The sequence below is a fragment of the Myiozetetes cayanensis genome, unplaced genomic scaffold (genome assembly GCF_022539395.1).
Source record: "Myiozetetes cayanensis isolate MyiCay16 unplaced genomic scaffold, myiCay2020 scf39, whole genome shotgun sequence".
Classification (NCBI taxonomy): domain Eukaryota; kingdom Metazoa; phylum Chordata; class Aves; order Passeriformes; family Tyrannidae; genus Myiozetetes; species Myiozetetes cayanensis.
In genome coordinates, this window is record NW_026087620.1 from 1,252,449 (window position 1) to 1,271,139 (window position 18,691).

General features: G+C 49.5%; 1 protein-coding gene and 1 long non-coding RNA gene across 2 annotated transcripts in view; one reads left to right on the plus strand and one right to left on the minus strand.

Moving 5' to 3' along the window:
* The window catches only part of IQSEC1 (IQ motif and Sec7 domain ArfGEF 1), a 315,606-nt gene extending 313,302 nt beyond the window's left edge, over positions 1–2,304 (minus strand). Inside the window, 1 exon segment of the mRNA XM_050328296.1 lies at positions 2,024–2,304. Coding sequence (XP_050184253.1) covers positions 2,024–2,289 — 266 coding nt within the window. The 5' untranslated portion in view covers positions 2,290–2,304.
* LOC126646762 (uncharacterized) lies at positions 2,112–18,255 on the plus strand. Its single transcript, XR_007630394.1, has 3 exons — positions 2,112–2,247; positions 17,473–17,596; positions 18,073–18,255. It is a non-coding gene; the product is annotated as an uncharacterized LOC126646762 (long non-coding RNA).
* The last annotated feature ends 436 nt before the right edge of the window (positions 18,256–18,691 follow it).

Sequence of the window (18,691 nt, forward strand, 5' to 3'; positions counted from 1 at the left end):
TGGCCCTGAAAATGTGGCTCCCCCAGCCCTGCACGTGGGCCAGGGGCCCAGCCAGACACAGGGAGCTGTCTCCCAGCTTCCCCACTAAGCCCCCAGGCTATGCCTCAAAGCAATACAACTCTGCCATAAATATCTCAGATTAATTCTGATCCCAGCATCAAATCCACTTAAGAGACTTAAAAGCCTCCGAGTCCCCAGAGCTGCCTGCCCAAGGAGGGCTCTGCAAATGAGTCTTGGGCTGCAGAGGAGAAATATTATCAAACCAGGCAAGCCATTTGTACAATTTTTAGTAATGTCATTTGCAAGAGACAAATGGGACAAGATAGCTGAGTTGATGTCTTGTACTGGAAGCACAGCCACAAAAATCCTCGGGTACTGGACATGGATACACAGGGTAGGATTCGTGTAACTATTCCATGCTTTCTGGAAATAGCTCTTTCTCCTTAAGGGATTGATTGATTGATAAATGACAGCATGCTCTCCAGTCTATTAAAGGAGCTATGTGCTTAGTTTTCATAGAGACATCTCTATAAAAAAGCCTAAAGTGATTACCCCAACATCACAAAAAAAGCCCTAAGTGTTAACTCTGACAGCAGAAAAGGAGCTGGGGAGACAGAGCCGCTTCCCTTTCCCACTGTGCTCCGGCCAGTGCAAGGCTTGGGAAACAGGAGCAGGTAAGGGGGACACACTGTGTGCCCAGCGACCCTTCCAGGGCTCCTGAAACCCCCACAGCACCGCGCGGAGAAAACGCTGCTCCGGAGCAGAGCCACCACCGCAGCCTCGGGAGCAGCAGGAGCGGCACTGCCAGAGCCAGCGGGAGCTGCCGGGATCGGGGCAGCTCCCCGGGAACACGCGGGGCATCCCCCCCGGCAGCGGATGGGCCTCCAGGAGGGAGACGCGGCTGAGGCTACCGGGGCTGCCCCAGCCCCGGCGGGTCCCCGCAGGGTCGGCCGGACCCACCCGGTGCCTCCCTCCGAGCCCGGCGGGACGGGAATCCCGAGCATCCCGCAGCCCCGGCCCGGGGATGGCGAGGGGCTCGCCCGCCCCGCCTGTCTGAAGCGGGAGGTTCCATATCCCGCATCCCGGGGTCTGGCGGTCCCGCATCCCGGGGCTGGCGGCGGGCGGGAGCCGCCGTGTCTGTATTTATAAGCCTAAGGAATTCGAGCGCAGTGGATCACAAACAGCCCATTGTGCCGTATCAAGCAGCGAAGTGGGCTCGTAATCCGATGCATGCTTTTCCCACTCCGCTCCTGGAAAGCCAAGCCTTAAATACTTTTCCCGAAGTAGAAACACGCTTGGAAAGCGCCGAGCTCAGTTCCTGCTATTCCCGAATCCCTGCTACTTCGGAACCGCGCAACTAAGCGGCTTTCCCGACGCTGGAAAGACGTAGACGATTAATTACAGATTAGAGAGGCTGGAATAGATGCGGCGGCCGGGAGCGCAGGCGGCCCCGCGCGGGGCGAGCAGGCGCTGGCCGGGGCCAGCCCGGTGGCGAGCGGCCAATGTTTACTGACCCCGGGCCGGGTCACTTTCGTTCCCGGCGGCAGCCACGGGCCGCTCCCCGGCATCGCCCGGGGGGTGAGCGGCTCCCACGGGGGTACCCCCGTCCGCGGGGCGCTCGGACCGGCAGCGAACACGCCGCGGGGAGAAGGGCAGGGCTCGCCCCGCTCCTCCCAGCGCCCCGGTCCCGCTGCCCTGCCCAGGGCATCCCCCGAGCGCAGGGACGGCCGCGGACACAGGGCAGCCCCGGCCGTGCCGCCGCGGCTTCAACCATCCCCCCGGGACCCCGGGACAGAGCACGAGTGACACACGGGCACCTGAGGGGCTGGGGCTCAGGGGGGACACCCCACTGCTGCGCCCGGGGCTCGCTCCGGGGCATCGCCGCGGGGAATCCCGCCGCTCCCAGCGCCGGTGCGCGGGGCGGCTCTGGGGACCCGAAAGGCAGGAGGGGAAAGGGAAGGGGAGCCCCGCTACCGAAACACCCTCCGCGGAAAAGGAGCAAAGAAAGGTTGCGAGCGCTTACTTCTCGTGCCTGGCGTTCTCCTGGATGGCGCTCAGCACCCCCGGGGGCGCGGGGGGGACGCCCTGCTGGAGCCGGCATGTGGCCAGGTGCCGGTGATGCTCGTCCTGCAGGCAGGCATTTTCGTGGTACAACTTGGCCACTTGCTGCTCCAGCTCGTCTATCCTCCTCTTCTGCTTCTCCAGCAGCTCCTGCTGCGTCTCGATAATCTTGTTCAGCTCCTTCAGGTACTCGGCCGCCTTGCTGGGGTTCTCGGCGGGGCTCTCCATGGCCGCCCCGCGGCTCGGGGAGGGGGCAGGTGCGGGCCGGCCCCGTCCGCCGGCAACTTGAGCGAGAGGGAAGGAATAAATAACCCCGCGGAACCCGGCCCCCCGCGGCCCCGCGCGTCCCCTCCTAGAGCCGCGGCTGGCCGGGCGGGCGGCGGCCCCGCGCCGCCATTGCTGCCGCTCGGCCCCCGCTCAGCGAGGGCAGGGCCGCGGCCCGGGGGAGCCGCCCGGAGCCGCCTGGGCCCCGCCGCGCTGCCGCCCGCCCGCCGTGCCCGCGCCCGTCCCGCCCTGCCCGCGCCGCAGCCCCGCAGCTCTCCCGTCGCCTGGCAGCGCCCGCGCCCCCGCCGCGCTCCGGGCCGGGCATGGGCGCGGGCTGTCCCTGCCGCGGGGCCGCCGCGCCCGCCTCCCCGCCGGGCTCCGCCGCCGGGATGCGCTTAAGTAGCGCCGGCTGCTCCTCCGGGGGGGATGGCGGGGGGCTCCGGGAGCGCCCCATCCCTGCATCCCACATCCGCGCCCCATTCCCTTCATCACATCTCGCGCCCCATTCCTGCATCCCACATCCGCGCCCCATTCCCTTCATCGCATCTCGCGCCCCATTCCTGCATCCCACGTCCGCGCCCCATTCCTGCATCCCATCCCGCACGCCATTCCTCTATCCCACATACGCGCCCCATTCCTGCATCCCACATCCGCGCCCCATCTCTGCATCCCATTCCTGCATCCCATCCCGCGCCCCATTCCTGCATCCCACATCCGCGCCCCATCCCTTTATCCCGTCCCCTCGCCCCTTTCCTGTATCCCATCCATGCATCCCATCCTCGCGCCCGTTCCTGCATCCCATCCCCGCGCCCCATCCCTGCATCCAATTCCTGCATCCCATGCCCGCATGCCATGCCCGCGCCCCATCCCCGCGCGGCTCCGGGCCGGTTCCCCCGCGGCCGGGGAGCCCCGGGAGGGGCGCGGGAGCGCTGCGGGGCCCCGGGGCGGTGCGGGCGGCGGAGCGGGGCGGCCCCGGCCCCGCGCCCCGGGAGCAGCGATGTGCGCGGGGGCGTGCGGGGAGCGGGACCCGCCGGGAGAGCCGAGCTCTAACCCGGCACAGCTGGGAACGGGCTCGCATTGCCGAGGTGGCAGCGAGGGTTGGCCCCCCGAGCTGGGTCCCCAGCAGAGCCCCCCGCCTCTCCCAGCAGCATCCCCGACATTAAAACCTACGCTGGTGAAACGCCGCTTCCCGCTAAGGCTGCATCGAGCCAAGAAAAGTTGCTGAGGTCTGGGTCCTGTATCATCCCAAGTGTGTGTTGGGAATGCTTGTGAGAACCGGGAGTAGGAAAGGGAAACAGAGGGAGATACTGCAGGAAGAAGATAGGAAGGTGAAGACGTGCTTTTCTCCTCCCTTCCTCTTCATGTCTCCTTAATTTTTTTCTCATTTTTCTCCCTCTTCTCTCCACCTTTCAACTTCTCAAGTTTTCGTCTAATGTTTTCTTGGAGCAGTTGTTTTGCTGTCACTGCTTCCCAAACCCTTCCTGGTGGAGTCGGCTCTTTCTCACCTTTGCCAGGCTGTGCTGCTTCAGGAGGGCGGCCGATGCAGCAGAGCAAGGGGGTGCGGGACCCGCTGCTGGAGAGGCTGCAGGCTCTGTGTCGTCCCCATCTGTCCACGGCCTGGGGGGCTGAAGGGTTTGGACCGGAGCTCCCAAGCAGAGGGTGGATGTCCCAGCTCCTGCCCCTCTGCCTCGGGCTGTCAGCGCAGGGAAAAGGGGCGTGAGGGGAGGACACAGCCAGAGACCCCTCTGGCAGCTCCCGTGGCCATTCTGGCTTTAGGTAGAAATAAGTTATTGGCAAAACTGTTACTCTTGCTCTGACATATGTGCAGCAAAGGCTGTTGTGACTGTCGAGGTGACTGAAGCATGAAAGACTGATTTCCAGTCCTAGTGGGAATCGTGAATTCTCAGGTTTTTAGCTGGTTTTTGAAGAGGCCGAGCTTCTGTCCCAGTAACTTGATCGGTATTTTTCGTTAGAACAGTTAAAAATATATATATTTTTTTCAGAGTACTGTTTTTCCAGAATATATTTGCTGAAGAACAGTTTGCTCAGTGTGTAAAAGAAATGCTTATCACAATATCTCACTGAGGCAACCTGCATAGTCGTAGGCAGCTAGAATATTTGTCAGGGGTTAAATCAACAAATAAAACTAGTGAACTTGTTTCTTATATGCAAAATAAAATGCCAAGTAAGACACTCAAAACTCATTAAAGTATCTGCAGACAATAAAAGCTTATTAATCATTTTCCAGTGAAGATCTGTTTGAGACACCCCTTTTTAGGCAGAAACGCCCGAGTTCATGGGAGGCACATGCCAGGTTAAGTGTGATGAATTTCCTGCTTTCTTTTCCAGATTGCAGGAAAATGCCTCCATTCCCAAATGGAAAGTTGTATCTTGTTCAGCTCCCAGCCTTGTTAGAGGAGCTGCCTGAGGAGGAGGGACAGAGCTGCTTGGCTCTGTCTGCCTGGTTTGGGAGGGTTTTCTGAGAGGATCCCAGTAACCAGATCATGAACCTGACCTCCCACTCAGCAGCTTGTGCTTCCCGTAGAGGACATGGTGAAAATCAAAACTCTCCCCAGGAAACTATAAATTAGTCTGAAAACCACATCAAGCCCTCAGAAATGCCCTGGGGTTGGCACCCTGGCTTCCTGCACCGTGTTCCTGGTGTGTTCTGCGTGTTCTGCTGCTCAGCACTGACAGGGGAAGGAGGGCTCTGTGTCTGAGGGGTTGTGTCTGTGCCTCACCAAGCCCCTGTGCTCCATCCCACTCCATAAACCAACAAGAAGAGGTAAACTTGGAAGATAAGCATATTCATGGAATCAGTAATACATTCAATCTCTATCTGTGAAGACACAGATTGTAACAGCAGATCCAGCTTGTTCAGATTTGCTCAGTTAGAAAATTAAGTGACATCAAGCCTAACCTTTTTAAATATGAGAATCACCAAAATAGCATTTTTATTACATGCTAACATCGTAGCTCAGGCCATCCATTTCTGGAGGCCAAGCAGCACATGGTTAATTCTTGCCTGGGAAAGTGCCAAGGAAGATTTAAATGTGAAAGGAAGTGGTGCTCATTCAGAAAGTGAGATTCTCTCACTGATTCATTACTGGCAAGACATAAATCACAGGGTGGTTGGGATTGGAAGGGACCTCTGGAAGTCATCAAGTCCAACCTCCCTGCTCAGATATCCCACCAGGCTCCAGAAGAACCTTAGGAAGGCCTTAACTTTAGACTCTCTCAAGCCTTGGTGTTTTCTGCCAGAGCTCAAGGAGTGTTTGGACAACACCCTCGGGCACAGGGTGGGATGGTTGGGGTGTCCTGGGCAGGGCAGGTGGACTCCATGATCCCTGTGGGTCCTTTCCAGCTCAGGGCACTCTGTGATTCTCCTTTTGCCTGTTCAGTTCTGAAATTGGATTGTCAGAGTCGAGTTTATGGTGCTGCATAAAAACTAAAAGCATAAAATGTCACTGTTTCCAAAGAGGTTTGGGGTGGCTGATGCTGCCATGGGTCAGCAAACTGCTGAAATAATTTTTTCAAACTAAGATAACGCCAGGAAAAAGCCTCTGATACATATTTTTCCATGTAAAATTAATTAGGTCAGTGTAATATAAAAAAACAAGGACTCAGAAGTCATGCAGTGATTTGTGCTCAATCTTAACTCTGCCCTCCACCTCTCTCTTTAAAAATTCTCTTCGAAGCCACTTCTTTTTTGCTTGCATTTCTCTCTTAGTATCCCCCTTCAGCCCTTCAGTTCTCTCCCTCACTTCTTGGTTCTGCTTTGTTGTGTTGAGACATTAAGGAATTTTATCCTGCTAATCGAGTTTATCCTGTTGTCAGAGTTTATATGTAGGTCATAAAACCCCAGAATGGTTTGGGTGGGAAAGGACCTTAAAAATCACCTCATTCCTCCCCCTGCCATGGGCAGGGACACCTTCCACCAGCCCAGGTTGCTCCAAGCCCCGTCCAACCTGGCCTTGGACACTTCCAGGGATCCAGGAGAGCCACAGCTTCTCTGGGCAACCTGTGCCAGGGCCTGCCCACCCTCCCAGGGAAGGATTTCCTCCTCACATCTCATCTAAACCTGCTCCTCTAAACCCACCTGGTTTTAGGTACCAAGCTCTTTCACACCATGGAAGAGGGAACATACCTGGACAAAAAAAAAAGAGAAAGCACAGCCTTAAAGACCTGAAAACTTTTAGCAACTGTGATGTTTCTGGCTTGTTCTTTTCCCTCTCCTGGTTACACCTAATTTCTGGACCTGACATCACTTCTCTTATCAGTTCATTTGATTTCTACTTACAAACATGAAAATTCCTTATGCCCTTTCCAACCACAAACCTTTTTCATGATAATCTCTTGTAAAACATGATCATATTACCATTTAACCTTTTTTTTTTTGGTTAAATGGAATTTATTTGGACTGATCTGTGTACCACAGCCCTTCTTCCAAACAGGAGGAATACCTGACCAGCTCTCAGGTCAACCCTGGAGCTTTCTGGGTGGCACCACCCCACGTGTGGCTCTGATGGCACTTTTGGACAATTGGGCTGTTCTCACCCTGCCCAGCTCCCAAACTGTTTGAAATGTCCCAAGCTCAGCACGAGAAAATCACAGCCCATATTTTAAGGCAGCTGCACGAGGCAGTAGAAAGTTCAATTTTAATTTTATGAGTGCTGATCCTGAGTGGACTGATCATTACTGCTTGTAGGAATTGCCTTTTGATTTATGAAAGCAATGATAAATTGGCTCTTCCAGGTTCTGTAGCTGACTCTGGAAGTTTGCCTGCAGTGTGGTCCAGAGCTAATCCATCTAAGCACCCAACTTTAACCAAGTCTTTCGTTCTAATGAGCCTTTCATAAAAGCATTTCCTTTGTGTTTCTCTTGGTTTCTGTGAATTCTCCCAATATATCTCGTTTGGGTAAGTGATACCAGGGAATGTTAATGGGCAAAAAAGATGTGTCCTCCTGTGCAGAGTCCTAGGGAAGGGACTGTGTCTCTGTGTCCTGTAAATAAAAGGCATTGCTAATGTAAGGTATCAAACAACTCAATACAAAAGTGACAATATAACAGGGATAAATAATGACAATATAAATATATCCCTGATATAAAAGGGAAAAATTAGCAGGGAACACTTTGCTTCTTTGGGGAAAGAGGACACTCGAGTGGTGGGTTTATAGAGGAATGAATGAGATGTTCAAAGAGACGGTTCCCAGTTTTCCTTGGGGACTGGGATGTGGGAAGGTGGCACCAAGGCTGGGACGTGTGTGGGACTCTCAGAGTGAAATCAGGGAAGACCAGAAAGAATTTCGCTGTGAAAGTGGTAATTAATTCTAAAAAGTGGATTAAATTGAACTTAGAACTCTAATTTAGCAATAAATATAATGAAATTGGGAGTGTGGCTGTAATTGTTCCTTCATTAATTAAAGAAGTTATTTCATAAATGGTGCAGAAAATAATTTCTTGGTGCTTAAGCTGAGATTGAAGCCAAATCTGAGCTGCAGTGAAGGCACCTTTCATTAACACACAATATTTCAAGTCGTGGGAAAAACTGGGACCAAAGGAGGGAAACACAAGCTGCAAAAAAGAAAAAGAGCCAGATGAAAACGCTCCCCATGAGATAAAGATGGACAGCACAGGCTCATTGGCAGGGACAGAACACCCTGAATACCGAAAGGGGAACATAAACAAACCAACCTCTCCCAAAACTGCAGCTTCAGGCGTTCCCTGAAAACAAAGAGGAAGCAAATGCCAAAATAGCCCTTTCCGTGTTTCGTCACCGTTTCTTGCGATTGCCCAATTCCACTGCAACTCTGCTGCTTTGGGGGGCTTGTAAAGCAAGGAAATGTTATCTACAATATCAAATACCAGCACTGCCATATGAAATAAACACCCACACCTAAGTTTTCTTGAAGTCTTTTCTGGATAAAAATGTGTAAGTAAGCAAACTTGCTCATAGAAAACTGTTGGAGGTTTTTATGTGTGTTTTCTTGGTTTTTGGGTTTTTTTAAAAACATAAATGAATAATTATCTGAGCTGCCAGAGTTAAATTCACCCACTATTTTCCATTTTGATTCCATTTTGATTCCATACATTTCCATTCTAATGCTCTTCTCTGCTCCAGTTGGTCGGTTTTTCTGTGTTTGCCATATCCTCGAGACTGAATTAGCAAAGGCTGCTTTCCAGAACGAGATTATGAGGAAACATGAAAATCAGATAATATTCTGTTCTTCTTTAAACTTCCTTGGTGACAGAAATTAGAGAAAGGTCAGAATAAGCAACTGTGATAAAATATGAAGTCCTCAAAAGTATGTATTTCTTTTTCCATGGAATCTCCTGAGCTGGAAGGACCCACAAGGATCATCGAGTCCAGCTCCTGGACCTGCACAGGACACCCCAATAATCCCACCCTGTCCAAATGCTCTTTCCACAGGCATTTTAAATTGGATTTTTATTATTAATTCCTTGTTCTGTAACTGTCAGGTTGCTTCCAAGGATGCCACGAATAGAAACTCACTCAGATGGCACGGGAATGTGTTTTTTTTTTACATTGGGAAAATAGTTCTGCCTTCAAAGAGAAGTTTAAATGAAGAAGGAAAAAATTAAAAGTGAGGAAACATCCCAAAAAATCCCCAGCTAACTGTGTGTGCAGGATGTGTCCTGTGAATTCTGTCTGAATCCAAAGGATAAATCACAAACCATTTGAGAGCAGGGCATATCATGCTGTAAATGTCCTTGTCATCAACAAAACCCAGAGGAAAAAGCCCTATTTACTCATTTCAAAGGAGTTGCAACAACATCTAAATCCTGAGGGCTTGGGATCCCGACCTCTTATGCATTCAGGCCACCTTTTAATGGATATATTCCTGTGTGTATCTGACTGGGTTTAATAATGACATGGAGCATTTCACCTGCTTTAAATTGTACAGCATCCCCAGGCCAGCTGCACTATCTGCTGACAAGATCAACACACAAAAAATACCCCATTTCTCTTTAATGCACCACAGCAGGTAGGAAAGGGCAATGTTAATTCAGGCAGTCATTACCTGAATTAATTGGAGTTGGATCAGGGGTTGGACTTGATGATCTTGGAGGTCTTTTCCAACCCAATCTATTCTATGATTCTATGATTCTATGAAACAGGTCACGAGCAAATCAAATTGTGCCCTCAGAAACTGGGGAGATTTTTGATCCTGTGGTCATAAAGATATATTTGAACCAGTGCAATTAGTCCGTGTTTGCTCTGACTCACCATACTTTCACTCTTATTGGTCTGCAGTTGTTCAGGTTGCTGTTCCATAGACTTGATTTCCAGAGAGTAACTGGTAATATATCTGTGTGTGTGTGTGTATATGTATATACATATAATGTGTGTGTGTGTGAAGAGAAGGAGAAAAAACCTTTGATTTTTAAAAAAGGGCTGGGGGGGGAAAAAATCACACCCCAGCTCTATCACCAACAACAGCTGAGGGAAACTTCAGTTCTTTCATTTTATTCGCAGCAATACTTTATAAAAATAGATTTGCACATTCAGACTGGAAACCCTTCTATCCTTTTCCACAGGGGGGGGGAAAAAAAAAAAGAAAGAAAGAAAGAAAGAAAAGTAGCTCACAAAATGGACAAATCAATTCCAATTGCCTCTTGTCCAGAGAAACAGCACTAAACCTCAAGGTGTCTTAGGTAAAGATCCCAACTCAGGAAATGAAAAGCTGAACAAGAAAACGCTGAGGTCAGGCAGGCTCAACCTTTCCTTCTCCCTTTTCTCATCCCTTCCCTTTCATGCTGTTGGGAAGCCTTGGAGGGGCTGGAATGTGTTTGCTGCCTCGTTAGGGACAGTCTGTTATTTCCAATTTCAGCCTGGGAGCCTCAGCAAGTCCTTTATCCCTTGATCTGCAGGCTCAAATAACACCACGCAAATAACTGTGGGTGACTCCTCAGCCTCCCCCCACTTTGAGGAGCAGTTTGTGCTGCAGCTGCCCTGGAGTGATGGAGTTCAGCTCCATTGAACTCTGAGAAGGTTTAAAGATAAGAGAGTTATTCCTGTCCAAGCTGACGTGAAAAAAATGGATTTGCTGCCTCGTAATTGCCAAATATTGCCCTTTTTTCCTGGTGTTGCATAAGCAAGGGCTGCAGAACCCTGGGAATACAAGGGGAATCCAATCTCAAGGGTACAGTGTCCTTCTGGAGTAGGTGGTTTTTGTTGCACATTTCCTGTTCCTATTAAAAGCTCCCAATTCAGATGCCCCTCCCGAACACGGTGCAGCCTCTTGGCCACACCAACAGGGCTCTTTGCATCCTGGGAGCAGAACCCCCAAAAAAGCACTGATCCCCCTCTCTCTTTAGAGATCTGAGAGAAAGGCAGTGACTTTTGGAAGCTTTCCCAGTTGAAATGTGAAGATAAAGGAAAAGAACCAGCAAAAGGGATGTGCTTGCTTTTGGAGGCTTTGGGGTTCTCTCGAGGGGAGGCTCCGTCACGGCCTGAAAACAGGTTCTTCAGAGGGAACAGTTTCTCTGAAATAAAGGAACTTCCAGAACTCACCCTGTCAAGTGAGGAGCTGGAGGCAAAATATTCACTCTCAAGATGAATTGGAATTCTACTGGAAAGGAAAAGTAAAAAGGGAAAGTGCTGCTGCTACAAAGAAGAGATGGAGCTGTAAATTCTGGAAATGCAATACAAAAAGAAGTGGTCACATTTTTCATAACTCTCTCTGTGCGTGTTTCTTTGTCAAAGTTAAACCAGGTCATTTATCCAGAGGAGAATAATGATCTGCACCAGCTCTGAGATCTCCAGCAAAGTGTTAATCAGCTGTTTAGAGGTTTCCCCTTGGCTTGGCTCTCAGAGCACAAGGAGAAACACCATATCAAAACACATCCTTAGTGCAGATGGCAAATTTAGTTTATTCCCAGTCTCTCAACAGGAGCTGAGATCTTAGACTTCTTAAAAATGTGGAATGGGCTAATTGGGAGCTTGTGACCAACTGCTGTGGTTCTTCTGAGCTCCAGCTCTTGCAGATAACTTGCTGCTTGAGACTCCCTAAAGAAGAGCGATCCCACACAAAGACAAACTGCTGTGCTCAGGCTCCTCCTGGGTTCTGTGAGGCTTGTGCTTCTTCCTCAGCCTTGGACAGGATTCCTGAGATCCCACACGGTGAGGGGAGTGCCCAGAAATGCACTGGTTGTTACTGAGGCTCCTTGAAATTGTCCTTGATCCAGGTCAGACAAAAGCTACGAGAAACGTCTGTTTACAAAAATCCAAGGCAGCAATGCTTTACAAGGCCCCAGATATCAGGAAAGGAGGAAATGGTATCAATCTGTGTTTGCAGCCAGGTCCAAAGCCCAGCAAAATCTGTAGGATCTGTGGTAGGTTCCTCCCTCCGTGTGTGGGGCCCTCACTGTTCATGACACTTCAGGGTTCAACCACAAAGAAACTGGACTGAAGAACTGTGTGTTTGCTTTTTAAACCTCTCCCCCACTCTTTTGGAACGAGCATAGGAGTGGATTCAGTTTTCTTCAGAAGAGTTTTGGTCCTCGACCTGCTCAGGATACTTTCTGTTCTCTGTATTGACAACTGAGTGCCGTTCTGCCTTTGGCAGTGCTGGCTCCTGAGGGCAGAAGGTGCAGTTTAAATTGTGGGATAAACCTGTCCCATTTCCCCCATGGAAAAGCTAATCCTGGTCTCTGTTTAAAGCCTTTTGTTGTGGGGAGCTTTGCATTGCACAGCCCCACGTAATCAAGAAGTGTCCTCTGTATCTTGAATTAATTCACGTGAGTAGCTCTTTACTGAGGCACACAAGTGGCACTAATCAAATGCTTTGGGGTGAGTGATCTTGAAACCTGTCTTTGAGGAATACCATGACAGGGTCCTGTGAACTGTGAACCTTGCTTTGCCTGTGGGTGATCCAGCATTTACAAAGTCCCTTGCTGCATTTACTTGCTGAATTACTACAGGAAAAAGATGTATTATTAATGTTTGGGTCTATCTTTCACCTGAAGAAGGTATTTTTCAAAAAGCAGTGTAAAGAAAAGGGCTCATAATTGTGTTTGTATTGCTCAGATCTGTTGAGGAGCACAGTTATTCCATTACTTTAATGTGTGGCCTCTTTCACATCGCAGAAAAATTCACTTTCCAGCTACGTTTCCTCAAAAACCAGTTGTCGAAAAGTCGTGGTTGTGCCATGTCTGTGTTTGATGCTCACTACAAGGTGACATTTAAAATAGATCTCCAGGAATTTCTGATGTAGAATGAAACAAATTCAGTCCCAGGGAACAAAAGCTGTAGCTACAACTGCGAGCAGGTTTCAGCACATTCCTTTTCGGCTTCTCTTGTCGTCTGTTGGTTTTTCCCCCCTCTAAACTCCCTGAATTTCTGGCACTACACGTGCCATACCTGCTGCAAGGGCCCGTGGGGAGAATTTCCCTGATGGAAACACTGCAAAGCAAAAGCAGAGCTCGGGAAATCACGAGGCCTCTGCCTTGGTGTTGACTCCCATTTCAGAGAACACCTGACAAAAAGGGCTGTATTTCCATCATATTCACCCTGGATAGTGCAGCAAGCAAAGCCCATGTTCTGCTTGCTGCAACCACAGCTGGAGCCTGACAAGAGACTTTTTTTTTCTCCCTTTTCTTCCTCATTTTCCTTCCTTTTCCCCCCTTCCCTCCCTCTTCCTCCTTTCCCTTCTCCTTCCCTTTCCTCTTCCCCTTTTTTTTTTTTAATTTTTAATTTTCGTTTTTACTCTGCAGCAGAAAGGTGCTGCTGATATCATTCATCAACCAGATTCCCCTCCAGGGCAGTTACAGCACCTTGCGAACTCAAGGCCGGCAAAGCTGTTAACTCAGACACCCTGCTCTTCATCTTCCTCCAAAAAATGAGGAGGAACTCAGGGCAGACACAGCATTCCCCCTCGAATGACGACAGCTCGGTGAAACTCTGCCTCTCAGCTCCTGCACAGTCCAACCGGCAAAGCAAGCGGGCCCTTGTTATGCAAAATCCTTGTTTGTAAACACCGTTCTGCCTTTAAACTGATGTGAAGGCTTCGGCTCGGAGAGCTCCCGACAGAGCCCACCCCCAGTGCCATCTGCTGGCAGCAGCACGGTCAGGCTGCACAGAACCTGCAGCTCCTCATTAAGGGTTACATTTCCAGCCAGAATGAGAAGGGATTTAACCGGGCAGGTCCCTTAAACGTGTGTTACAACACAGGGATCACCCGAGGTGCGAAAGATTCCCGCAAAGACAGGGCAGCTTGGATGGGAAAACGTAACTCGTTCCATGACTGATCGTCAGACCGAGATAAATGTCAGCACAGGTATTAGAATGGAATAATTTTCAGTTTCTTATTAAAAATCAAACTTGTTTCCCTTACTGTCCCTAAACTGTTCCCATTCAGGAATTTTTGCTCAATGCTTTCTTGTAGGGAGAAACATTTTTTCCTCACTAAAGGGAAAACACCCAGCACTGCTCAGTGCTGTGTATGGGTCCTTTTGGTAATCATGGCTCATTACAGATACCCCAAACCTTCAGGTTTGAATAGATTTCATACTTGAACTATTATTAGTATGGCATTTATGAAAAGATGAAAAATCCTTTGGGAGAACTATTTGAGATTCAGCCTCTCAAGGTAAATTTAGGACATTTTTTCTTTCCTGGGGTATCTTGGCCTCTGTCTCTGCATATCTGGAGATACAGTTTCCCCCAGGGCTGTGTGTTTTGGGCAGTGTCACCCAGCTGGATCTCAGACCCAGGTTCCACGTTCTCTCCTTGCACAGGGATGTGCTCAGGCTGGAGCAGCCAGTGCTGTGTGGCAGCGTTTCATCTGTTACGAAATCCTTCCGGGAGGAGAGAGCGGAATAATCAGGTGGATTTGCTTTCTCTCCTTGTCTCTGGATGCCGGTTCTTGAGGCAGAGCTGCTGACTAAGGAGCAGTGTTTGGTGTTGGGTTACAGATCTCCAAAGGAGCTGTGTGAGTGCCTATGAAAAGCTCAGTTTTTCCACAAACACCCCTACAAATCACCCCTGCAAAGCACATACCTGCAGGTCACTAATTGACATCCCATTAGAAATATAACCTCATTTTGAATTGAAAACCAAAACAGGAGGATGATGGACAAGTATGATGCAAAGGATAAAAAAAAATCCATCTATGTGAAGGGTCATCCTAAATAAAGCTTCTTTCTGCTGCTGAAACAACAGCAGGGGATGAAGTCATCCCTGGGGGCCTCAAGGAGTGCCTGTTGTGCTGTTCTGTGAATCACCCCCAGAGCAGCTCCTCACAGAATCTGTCACTTCCATGGGCACAACGTCCCATTTCAGTGCAGGGACAGGTGAGAGGGAGGAGAGCGCTCTGAGGTGAATCACTCACACATGCACTTGTCAACAGGTACTGTCAAGTGAGAAGAACATGAGCCAACCACACGGCAGTGCTGGGGTTCAGGGGGGTCTCTTGTGGGGTCCCTGGGGCAGGAAACGTCCCTGAGCCTTCTGAGCTCAACTCCCCATCCCTGGGCACAGCTGGCTTGGCCAAAGGGGGCAAATGTGGGAGGGCAGCCAGGCTGGCACAGTCTGCTCCCAGGCCACCATCGACCTGCTGAACACACAGGCTGGGGCAGGGGGGGAGAGAGGAGGGGACAGGTGGCACTGGAGCACATCCCACTCCAAGTGCTGCACCTACAGAGCTGGGACAGTCTTGGTGCCTGGGTACACCTCCCCCACTCACATCCCCATCTCAGAATCACAGAATGCTTGATGTGGAAAAGCTCTCCCAGCCCATGGAGTCCCCCTGTGCCCCATCCCCACCTTGTCCCCCAGCCCAGAGCACGTCCAGTGCTGGAGTGCCACGGTCAGGCCTTCCTTGGACACCTCCTGGAGTGGGGGACACTCCACCACCTCCCTGGGCAGCCCCTGCCAATGCCTGACCACCCTTTCCAGCAAGAAATTCTTCTTGATGTCCAACCTGAACCTCCCCTGGCCCTGGCACACCTTGAGGTTGTCGAGTCCAACCTTTGACCAAACAGCACCACGTCCACTAAACCAAACCATCAAGTGCCCCATCTCATCCTTTTCTGAGCACTTCCAGGGACAGGGACCTCACCACTTCCCTGGGCTTCCCATTCCAATGCTTAATCACTCTTTCAGTGAAGAGTTTTTCTGAATATCCAACCTGATACCATCATTTCTAGAGCCATGAGCTTTCCTGTGTGCAGGGGAGGCTGAGGAGAAAGGCCTGGGAGCAGGTTTGGGTGTGATAGAACTGGCTGTGTGCAGCCACAGTTGTGAAACTGGGATCTAGGAGCCAGCAGAGACACAGGAGCCTTTCCAGGTTGGCCACTGAACTAGATGATTCCATAGAGAAGTGGTGAGGATTTGGAAGAGAAGCGTTAAAAAGGTGGAAAAGCACCAACACACATCCTACTGTGCTGGGATGAGGAAACATCCACAGTGACTCCATTCACTGCCTGTATCTCTGTGATATGGGCCTGAGCAGAAAAGTCTGTGAGAGGAAAATAATATCATGGAACAGGAAGCTGACAGAGCTTTTCAAGGCATAGCTGCAAATATGTCAGAGAAACAAACATGTTTTCCACGGAGGATATCAATGAAATTAAACTACATCAGGAGCATTTAGGAAAATACCTTACAAAATGAACCCAAGTTTGGAGTAGAAAATTAAATTAAGAATTAAAAAAAAATATATATATAAACATTATAAGGAACAGTTAACTCTTCCAGTTCTCCCATTCCTCCAACATTTTGTTTTTCTAGTTTAGTAGCAACCCCAGACTCACAGCAGACCCTGGGGCTGCAAGGGGCCCACAGGGATCACAGAGTCCAACCACGTCATGGGTTTGGGCCATCCAGTCATGAGTAAAGCCAGGGTTCTGTGCAGTCCTGTGCTCATTTTCCAGGCATTGCAGCTGAGAAAGTCAAAATGCTGCAGGAAACAGGAAATACAGGATTTGCACTGGACAGACAATGAACACCAGCAATAATATTGAGGGTTAGAGTGGGAAGGGGTGAAATCCCCACACCAGAAAAAAGGATAAGATCTAAGGATTAGGCAAACACAAGGAAATTCCAGCGTAGTCCATTGAGGTTTCCTCCAGAAACTTGAAAGTTTCGCAAGATTTCCCTGGGTAAGATCAGATCTGAAATCCTATGAGATCACTGAGACACGAACCTCTCCCTCTGGACAGACAATCCCCTGGCTGCAGCACCTTCATTTCCCATTCCTGATGCCCGAGAGCAGGGAAGGCAGAGCCTCTCCTCCCAGCAGCTGGGTGAAGAACCCACATGTGCCATTTTTTGCAGCTCTGCTCCACGATCAGGAGGACAGCACATCACTTACCCTGAAGGGGCTCCCTGGGAGCACTCGGAGCGCTGCTGATGCCGAGTTTAAACAGCCCCAGCTGCTGGGACCTCAGAGCACCCTTAACACTGATTAAAGGCTCGGATCTGAGGGACTCCCCCTTCTGCTGCCCTGCTTGTCTTTGGGATCTGACAATCTCCAACCCTCCCAGAGCAGCCCTGACCTTTTCTGGGAGGAAACTGCTTGTTTTTAACCCCACGTTGCGCTCGTGTCACTTCGGCCCCCGGAGCTGCTGATCCCAAAAAGGGTCGGGGATCTTGGCAGGCAGGAGCTCTTTCCAGACATAAATATACGTTCCTCTCAGTGTTCATACAGAAACTATCAGGCTTTGGAAGCTGACTTTCAACTAAGAGACCAAAGTATAACTCCTCAGTTCTGCTCTAAATAGTTTAAAAGCTGACCTGACCTCCACCCCAGCACGTGCTGTGTGGATGAACTGCCACGTCCAGAGCAATTGCAAGGCCTGTGCAAATCAGCTCTTAATTCTGACACCTCTTTTTAAAAGCATGAAACCTTGGCTTTCTGCAGAATAATTGCTCTACTTGCTGCAAGTAGGAAGTGTTTTAGGGTGGGAATATGTAATATTTAAGATCCTGAAAGTCACTAAATTTTCTGTGTATGAAATGCTTGAATAATTTGATCTAACTCACCACTGGCATATACAATCCCAGCAGCAGAATTTGTTGTATTGTGCAGTTGGACACAGTAAGGTAACAAATATTTTCACCCAAGCAGCCTTTCTTAGAATTACAACAAAGCAGTAAATCTTGAACAACCTGTGTTTTTCCAGTTGATGTTCTCAGGGGCTGCACTGGGACGGGAAATGCTAATGTTATGAATCCAGAGGCACCAACATCGCTCATGTAATGTGCTTTTCAACACCCAATTCAACAGAATGGAAATCTCCCAGAAAGGTAGATATTAATTCTCAAAAAACTCTGATCATCCATTTAAATTAAATGCACACCAGTTCATTCCTCGATGCATAATGCAAACTTCTATTTAGAAGACAGATGCCATAATTTACACGGCACAGAGATACTCAGCTAATGTAACACCTCTGTTTCAGGCAGCAGTAAAACTGTCTTAATTAAGGAAATGCCAACAGATTAAAATGTTCTCATGGTTCATAAAATATTTTAGAGGGTGGCTTGGCAGCATTAGTACAAATGTTGTGAAGCCTGATGCATTTGAAGCTTATGCTCTGCATTTAAATTAAATATTAAAAAAAAAAAAGAGATGCTGTGAAGCAGGGAAAAGGATGGGAATGTCACATTCATCTCCTGATATATGTAGTTATAGCAGTTATAGAGTAGTTATAGAGTGGGCTCCTACATGGCCATATTTCAGGGGCATCACTGATATTTCTACTCTGCTTTTACATCTACAGGTGAGGTGGAAGTTCCAGCCTCTGCAGGAGCACCAGAAAGGATTTACCTACAGGCAAGGATGGAACTGGAAGATAAAAGGAGCTCCTTTTGTCCACCAGTGAAAACAGTGCCAAGGGAGTTCCTGCAGCACTCTGGGGGAAGCTGTCCCTGCCCATGGCAAATAAAGCCCCTTCCAACCCAAACCATTCTGGGATTCTGATTGTTAATGGTTTACAGGAGAGGAATACACAGCACCTGACCTGACTGTAAATAACATACATTCATATGGGCCAAACTAATTTCATTTACAGCCACAGCTGGTGGCAAAAAAAATCTCCCTAACTGGGGGCTGTTCCAATCAGCACTGAAGGTTTGAGTGAGCAAATCAATTAATTATACATCGATTTTCCCAGGCACGTTTGCTCCAGTAGTCACAACTGTGAGTTTGGCCCCCGAGTCCTGGAGCAGCTGTTGAATATTTACACCCAGCTCCTGAATGCAAACTCCCTGGTTCCTTTTTGGCCAGAGGCAGGGACGGGAACAGCTGTTTGCAAGAGGCCACACGATCACGTTGTACCTGCAGAGAGAACATTGCGTTCCAGCCTGGCCCAAGGGAGAGGAGATGCTTTGCCTGCTTGC